Source organism: Hevea brasiliensis, chromosome 16, assembly GCF_030052815.1.
Source record: "Hevea brasiliensis isolate MT/VB/25A 57/8 chromosome 16, ASM3005281v1, whole genome shotgun sequence".
NCBI lineage: Eukaryota > Viridiplantae > Streptophyta > Magnoliopsida > Malpighiales > Euphorbiaceae > Hevea > Hevea brasiliensis.
Window position 1 is genome coordinate 51,339,967 of NC_079508.1, and position 8,499 is coordinate 51,348,465.

Here is an 8,499-nt window from a genome sequence, read left to right on the forward strand (position 1 = left end):
TATTTATCCAAATTATTTCTAACAATAATTATAACAATTGCATTTTGCATTTAAATTTTACTTATATAATCCCATAAATTGAGTTCTCTGTATCCTTAGTTATGGTGGTTACTATTCACTTGACTAATTTGGTAAAATATTGACTTTCTCATACTTAATAGGTATGCTAGTTCTAATTACCCCCACATACCACATTTTGGGTCTTAAATTTATTGGCATTGGTTGTCAATCTCAATTCAAAGCTCATTGGAAGAAATTCCAAAAATTTAGATTTTGTCTCCTAAGTTTACTGTTTCATTGGATCTATCTACAGTAAAAATTTGGCCAACTTTTCTTCATCAAAGTTGTTCCTTAATGTCTTATCGTTAATTTCCTTTTTGAATCACTGCATTTGGAGTTTTGTAACTCAACTTATGTTATTTTTACTAAGGCTTGCCGAATTGGTCAAAACCTAGCAATTCTAAGCAAATTTAGGTATAGCAAATTTGATGACCTAAGTTTGTTTGGCAATTTGATCAGGTTATGGTCAAAATTTAGGTTTTTGTTCTCCATGAAAGTTGTTCTACTATGTCTAAGCTTTCTAATGGTATAAAAATCAGGTCATTTGGACATTTCTTGTCACACCTTACCCCTCCGTAAGGCATAACATGACCCCGTAGAATACTTAATAAACTACCGAACTTTACCTACCGATAACTCATTAAGTACCCTACAAGGGGTTTTAAAACAATTTTCTTACATTTTAGAAGTGGTGAGCATTTTAGTGAGAATTAAGAACCATTTATTCAAAGCTTAAGGACTAGTAAAAATTTTTGTCCATTTAAATTTTGCCGCAAATTTTATAAAAATTTTGACAGAGTTTCCTCTGTATTTTGAGAAACCAGTTCTTCAAAGACCTGTAAAAAGCACTCCCAAAAATGTTTCACAACTCCCAACCTCCAATAATTCACAATTCAACTCAAATCAATTCATTCCAAAACAGTTCCACAATCCAAGTCAAATTTGTCAACTCAGCATATTCAATAATTCCATTCACAAAACATAAAGCAGGAAATTCACATATACAAATATTAAATTTACAGAAGAAAATCCAAAATAATATTATTACAATTTATTTACAACTGCTCGACTTTATATTGATACATACAACATTTCCATATTTACATCAAAATTTATCTACAAGGGCATAAAATAATACCCGTACAAAAGATCAATGTAATCCTCGGTTTAATCGCAGCTCACTCTGCTGCTTTTTCCTTGCTCTTATCTGCGACAGCAAAATAAGCCATCGCTGAGTATACAAATACTCAGTGGTGCACAATAAAAATTTAAAATGCAATAAATAAATCATTCATTGCCAAATACAATTCAAATGTTTCTCAATCACATTTCAATAATGATCAAAGTTCATAATAACACCATTTTGTCAAATAATCTATTAAACACAGTTTAGTCAAATAATTTCATAAACACAGTGTTGCCAAGTCATACACAACTTAAGCCATGACACAAAATTTCCGATCAATGCCGCGTTGTACACCACGACAAAGCAATCTACAACCCCATTAATCGAAATCAATGAGGGAGGTGGCTAGTTAGCTAATGAGTACTCATCCGATCTACAACCTCAACTGGCAAGCCAGAGAGGGAGGAAAATAAACGATCTCAACCCCATAAATGGAGGAGGAATAATAAGTAACTGTCATGCTAAGTGTGAATCAAAAATCCACTTCAAACATTTTATTCAAATATTGCATATAAAAATCAAATCAATTTCCAAAGTTACAATTTGATCACAAGGTGGCAACACAAAAGTTCATAAATTCATAATGCGTGCTAAATCAATTTTTCAAGGGTAAAATGCTTAAATAGAGTTTATTGTGCACAAACCTGACTGGAGTCGCCTCTAGGCCTTGACTCAGTCTCTCCGAGCTTCCAAGTCTTTTTCAGCTGAAACACACAATTTCATAGTGTTTCAGTACCATAACTTAACATAAGTCCAAAAATAAATTTAACTTCACTTTAACTAGCTCTATTGCGTTAAATTCGACGTTCTCGAAGTTTTTGTGTTTCGGGTTACTATTCACTACACTATTCAAGTCAAATTGTTGACTTTTTAAGGATTAATAGGTATGGGAACTCCAACTTCACCCACATACCACATTTTGGTCATTAAACTTGTTGGTTTTGGTCACTTTCTCAAAGCTTAGGTCATTTTGGCAAAATTGCCAATTTTCGGTTTTGGTGCTCCGAAATTTCACTGTTCCATTGGTCGATCTACTGTTGGAATTTGATAAAACTTCCTTCATAGAAAATGTTCCTTATTGTCTTAAGTGTATTCTCATTTTTGGATAACCTCAATCGGAGTTTTGTAGCTAAAGTTATGGCCAAAATAAGTTTATCGCTCACGCAATCGCTCATAGTGATATCTTGGGTTCTGGCAGATTTTGATCCAACTTTGGTCAGTAATTTGATCAAGTTAAGTTCATAATTTGGTCTAACTTTCTTCAGATGAAATGTTCTACTATGTCTTAGGTTTCCATCGGTTTAAGAATCGCCTAAATCCGAGTTTTCTAGAGAGAGTTATAGCCATCCAAACATTGCTGCTCAATGAAAATTCTGCAGAGTTGCAGGTTTGGTAACCTGACTTTGCTCAATAATTTGAATGGGTTAATGGCATAATTTGGGGTGATGTTCTTCATGAAAGTTTTATATCTATATCTCCTCTAACCCCTGGCCAAATTTCAGGTCAATTTGACCTGTCTAACTCGAGTTATGACCAAATGAACAGTTACTGTTCATTTGGTCAGTTTGGTGCAGTGGCAGCCTGCTATCATTTCACTTTGGTCAATTGTTTCACCAAGTTTTGGTCAGTTTTTGGCCATGGTTCCTTAATGAAAATTGTGCTCTTTTATGTCTATTTTCATCTCCAATTTGTGGCATATCAATTGGACTTGTAAAATTTGAGTTTTGGTCCTTCAAAGTGGGTTTGGTCATGCTGCCAGCAGCATGACCATTGGACCTACGAATTTGATTTTTATTCCAACAATTCCCACACAAATTATTTGATCATAATTGACCATCATTTCATTTCACAATAGGTTAAACATGCCATTTATGCATTTCTCCAAATTTTGGTTCATAAACCCTAGCATTCAAAACCCTAACTCATCAATTTCACTACTTTGTTGAAATTAATCACACTTAATGGTTTTAATGTTAATCATTTAACTAAGTAAGGTTTCTAAACTCATTCAATTGCATCATATTCATGCAAACCATACTCCTCTCAAGCTGCCCAAAAATTCAGTTTGTTCTTCCCCGTATTTTTATTTCATTTAAATCAAGTTCTAAGCTCATTTCAACCACTAGTTATGCATGTAAATGGAAAAATAAGGAGTTTGATATACTAACCTCACTTAAAGCTTCAAATCACTATCTTTAACTCCTCTTTCTTCTTGAAATCCCCTTCTCAAGTTGAGATCACAAGTTCTAGTGAGGTATTTAAGGGAGTTATGTTGATTAAGTGGAGAGAATCAAGCTTAATTGTAAGCTCAAGGAAGAAAATTTCATGGGGATGAGAGGGAGAAGGTGGGCGTCACTTTAGGAAGAAGAAGAGCTTTCTAATGAATTTCTTTTTCTTTTCTTTCCTTTATATGTTTTTTGCTTATGGAAGACCACTAAATCCAAATTAATTAATTCAATTTATTAATTTAGTTATGACATCATGCATGATGTCATAACTTTTGACTTTTTTTCATTTTCATCTCTTTTTCTTTTTTTTTCTATTAGTTCTTTAATTTAATTCTCGATTTCGAAATTTTCTTTTCTCTAATTTTATTTGACAGTTAGGTCAGGAGTCAGCTCTCGGGGTCAATTGACCAAATTGCCCCTCGCCGATTCATCTCGGTTTGCAAATAATTTCATATTTCTTCCGGTTCCCTGACCTAATTATTTGACTGGCTTAACAGTTCTTTTTCATGATTTTCTCTTTTCCACTGTGTTCATAAGGGTCCTAAGGACAGCAGCGTCACTTTTTACGGTTCGAAATTTGAGTTTAAAATGACTTCAGCTGCGTTCGAGGAGGTCACTCATCGCTGTGACTCTCGGATCGTTTAACCTCTTATGTTCTGTTTTTCTTATTTATAGTTAACTAATTAAACATTACTAATTATTTGTGTTTATGGCTTCTCAAATTGTCTTAAGTGTGGCCCTAATCCCATTAATTGTCCGGACCGACACCGGTCACCGGAACAGTGAAATATACCAGGCTATACCAATAGGGGTGTTACATTTCTACACCAAGTTATGATAATTTGAACGTGTATTGTTTATATGATCAGTTTTGTCCTGTGGCAAAGTACCTAATCCAGATTTAACTAAATTTTACACCAACTTGTGGTCAGTTTTAGGGCAAGGTTTCTGCATGAAAATTGTTGCTTTGGGTCTTAATTTTCATCTCTAATTGGCCTCACACCAATTGAAGCAACATAATTTCAATTATAGCCATTTGAGTGGACAAGGGTCAAGCTATCCAGATTTGGACATTACCACATTCACACTTCAATTCCATTCCATGTATTCAATCAAACTCATAAATACACCAATTGACCAATTTAAGCATCAATTATGTCAAATGGGCATCAATTCACCAAAATTCCCAAATTTTCCAATCAAAACCCTAAGTGCCAAGAACCCTAATTTCCAATTATCACAATTCATGAAATTAAAGTGTACCACTAACATCTACTCACTCAATTAGGCTTGTACACATGATTAATTAAATTAAAGCACATCATTTCCCTCAATTACCCATGGCTGCTGAAATTTCCTCTCTCCTTAATAGGCATGATTTTTCTATTTTTCTAAGTCAATTCTACTTGCTCAACATTAATTCCACAACTAAAACCAATAGGAATGTAAAAAGAAACTTACCTTATATAGAGCTCCTAAATCCTCAATTCTTTCTCCAAATTCTTTAAATTTCTCCCTCCAATTCTTCTTATCAAGGTCAAGTAAGAGGTTTTTATGGCTTTTGTTAGGGTTTATAGGGTGGAATCAAGTTTTGAAAGGTTGAAAATGCTTAACAATGGTGGAAATTTTTGAGAGAGAAAATGAGAGAGAGAGTGGCGGCACTTAGAGGAAGAAGAAGACCAATTTTGGCTTTTTAATTTCCATTTATTTCCTATTTATACTTTTCCAAAAATAGTTAATTAAATTATAAATATTTATTATGTCATGCTTACATCATATAGTGATGTCATAATTCTTTTTAAGTTGATTTTATTTTCCTTTTCTTTCACTCACCTCTTCATTTGTAATCTATTTTTCACAATTTTAATTTTCTATATTTTAATGGACATTTAGGCTAAAAGTCACCTTTAAGGGTGAATTGACCAAATTACCCCTTATCAGTCTGATCTGTTTTTTCAATAGCATTAAATTGCTTCCGGAACTTTGGTTCAATTGTTTGAGCTTTTTCTCGATTTTTTTATGTGATTTTCATAATACCATTAGCTTCGCAATAATCTTTAGGCCTTGAGTGCCATAAGGTCCCACATAAAATTAGGGCAGCGACTGAGCTTACAATCACTTTCCAGTTCGATTACCTATTGCTGTAGCCTCGACTCATTTAACTCATTATGCCTTATTTTTCTTGATTTCTATTTTACCTTCATGTATTTTTTTTTTTTTTGTGACTTTTCTAGGTGACTTAAATATGATTTTAAGCCTCTTAACTATCCGAACTAATATTGATCACCGAAATAGTAAAATGTATATAACTGATGCATATAAGGGTGTTATATTTAACATCTTTGCCGCTATGTCAATGAATGCTGTGATTAATAATAGATTTGCCTAGGGGCTTTATGGCAGCTTCTAGCTTATTCATGTAACTTCTATCTTTTTGGAAGCTTCACGTGTTGAGGGCTGCTCAATCTGCGTGATAAAGCAGCTGCAGCTTGCTTCGAAATTAAAAATGAGAAAAAAAAAATACAGTAATCCTCGATAAATTTATTTAAATTAAAATAATTATTTTTAATTTAATAATTATTTTTAGCTCAATAATTATTTAAATTAATTTTTATAAAATTAGTTTAATTAATTTTATTAATTATATTTATAAGATAAAAGTTAACTAAGTTTTGGAAAATTGGAGTTATTTACTATTGAAAGTTAATGGCTGTGGGAGAAGTTAAGGGCAACTACAGGGTGATGGACCCTCACCGTGCAGACCCGGAAATGTCCAGGTAACATTATAAGAATGTTGAAAACTCTTTTATATATATATATATATATATATATATATATATATATATATATATATATATATATATATATATATATCAATTTTTATAAAATTTTTAAAGGAGTAAAAAATGAAATAATTTATTTAATTTTATTATATTTTTTAAAATTATTTATTTATTTATTTATTTTAATAATAAAACGAGTGATATAATATAATAAATAAATTATTATATATTTATCGATAATAAAATAAATTATAAAAAATATTATTATTAATTATTTTATATATCAATAATAATGATTATACATGATTTATCAAATACTTAATATAAATCAATTATAATTAATTATCTATAATTATTAATTAATAATAATAGCTATTAATTATCCATTATCGATTACAACTAACAGCTAAACTAAACGAACCTTTAGCTAACAAGAAGCAACCGAAGCGAGTTCATTCCAATCACAAAGCAAAATGCATAAAGCTGATTTAAATTAATTTGACAAAATATTAATGGATGATAAAAATTGTTACCCTATTTAAAAATTTGCAATTTAAATTAACAGGATTAATATAATTAAATAGGATATAGTCATAAAGCATACTTAAATTTTTGAGGTTTTTCAATAATTATACTTATAACAATGGATTTTCTAGTGTTATTTTCGTCATTAACCCCAGTTTCAGATCTTCCCACCTGCATTATTTTTTTAACGGACTATTTGGGCTCAAAGCCCATGATCCAAACCACATCCCCTTGCCTTCACCTTTGTTTTCAAGCTCAAAGGCACAGCAAAGACGCTGTTGCTGCTGCAACCAAAGCTAGAGGCCAACAAAAATGGAGTTCGCATACAGATTGATTGGCACAGCAATGAGAGCGACCAACAACAACACAGTGATAAACGTATGCCTCGTAGGATCTTTTGTGGAGCAATGCGTGCCATCCGTTAACCAGCAAAAGGACATAGAAGCTTTGGAGGCTGAGAAAGGCTCTCTCATAAAATCAAACAAAGCCATGAAAAAGATTATGTGGAATTGGAAGCAAAAGCTCTCCGTTGAAGCTGACTCCGACGCCGCCTTGGTCCCTCTTGCCAGACTCAAGACCATCTACGGCGAGGTACCAACGCCTTTAATCGGTATCTCTCTTGTCTTTTCCGATTGATGAAACTATATTGCATATTCACCAGAAATTGGGAATTTTGATTTAAGGGATTTAGTTTTGTTTACTCTGTACTGCTTATTAGTGAAATATTATTATCGTTTTCACGTGAAAGGGAAGCAACAATGAACAAAAAAAAAAAAAACTATGCCGTTTATTAGATTCTTAAGCAATTTCACTGGAAAATATGAAAACTATGGATAATATTCTTAAGCATTTTCTTTGAGCATTTCCTATTTTCTATCAGACACATGCCATTAATTTAACACTGCAACCAAACACAGAAATTGTCTGTGGTATGGTATGAAAATTTTGGTGAATTGGTGTCATGGTATGTGAATTTCAGACTATATCTGTACAACTGAAATTAAGATTCAAACTTTCTACTCCTGTATGTAGTATTTTAATAGTTTGATCATTTCCCATCTCTGATTGCTTCTGACGTCTATGGTTTTTGCAGGGGATACTGTGAAAGAAGATGCAAAATCACCCGCCTCTAAACTTGTAATTTAAAGTTGTTTTTATCCTGAATTCTTTACCTAGCATGAAGATCAGAATGTAATGGAGGCAAGAGCAGCTCTTTCTTGTTTCTTGGTGTTGTCATTTGGGCTAGAAGTCCCTATATTTTCACCAATATGAGATGAATCTCGTAACCCATTGATCAATTACAGAATTCCTTTGTTCCCCTTGCTTTTTGATCTCAATCCAGTGAGCAGTAGACCCGGTATCCCAGAGGTGACCTAAAAGGCCTCGGCCTTATTTCATTTTCACTCAATAAGACTTCCTGTTTATCTTAGAAGTCTCCTCATAAGAGCATACATTTTTCCCCAAATCTTTACATTTGGCAATATTCATAATTTAAGAAGGATGAAAAAATTTAAAAATATATATATATACCTCACCTTATTATTTTGAATTTTTCCTTCTTATTTTTTGTTTGAAAGGAGATTTCATAAGGTAATAAAAGGTTTTTTTAAATTTAAAAATTATGATTTTTTTTTTTGTGGGAGAATCTATAATTTTTTAAAATTTGTAAAAAAAAATTCATTTTTTAGTTCATCAAATTGATTTAAACCTCTAAAAT

General features: G+C 32.1%; 1 protein-coding gene and 1 long non-coding RNA gene across 3 annotated transcripts; one reads left to right on the forward strand and one right to left on the reverse strand.

Moving 5' to 3' along the window:
- Positions 1–1,015: 1,015 nt before the first annotated feature.
- On the reverse strand, positions 1,016–5,143 carry LOC131174721 (uncharacterized). Its single transcript, XR_009144950.1, has 3 exons — positions 4,936–5,143; positions 1,891–1,950; positions 1,016–1,267 (listed from the first exon to the last, which is right to left on the reverse strand). It is a non-coding gene; the product is annotated as an uncharacterized LOC131174721 (long non-coding RNA).
- A 1,868-nt stretch (positions 5,144–7,011) lies between these two features.
- On the forward strand, positions 7,012–8,100 carry LOC110643826 (uncharacterized). Of its 2 annotated transcripts, none has more exons than XM_021796329.2 (2): positions 7,012–7,373; positions 7,876–8,100. In XM_021796329.2, the coding sequence occupies exons 1-2, from the start codon at positions 7,095–7,097 to the stop codon at positions 7,885–7,887; spliced, it is 291 nt and encodes a 96-aa protein (XP_021652021.2). In that variant the 5' UTR covers positions 7,012–7,094; the 3' UTR covers positions 7,888–8,100. The 2 variants fall into 2 exon arrangements, with proteins under 2 accessions (XP_021652021.2, XP_021652020.2); XM_021796328.2 differs by having other exon boundaries at positions 7,013–7,392.
- Positions 8,101–8,499: the final 399 nt, after the last annotated feature.

Bases quoted from the DNA above. Each gene is read 5' to 3' on its own strand.
- LOC110643826 (XM_021796328.2), top strand. From the start codon at position 7,095: ATGGAGTTCGCATACAGATTGATTGGCACAGCAATGAGAGCGACCAAC. The intron at 7,393-7,875 runs GTATCTCTCTTG...TGGTTTTTGCAG, and splicing joins GGTACCAACGCCTTTAATCG to GGGATACTGTGAAAGAAGAT.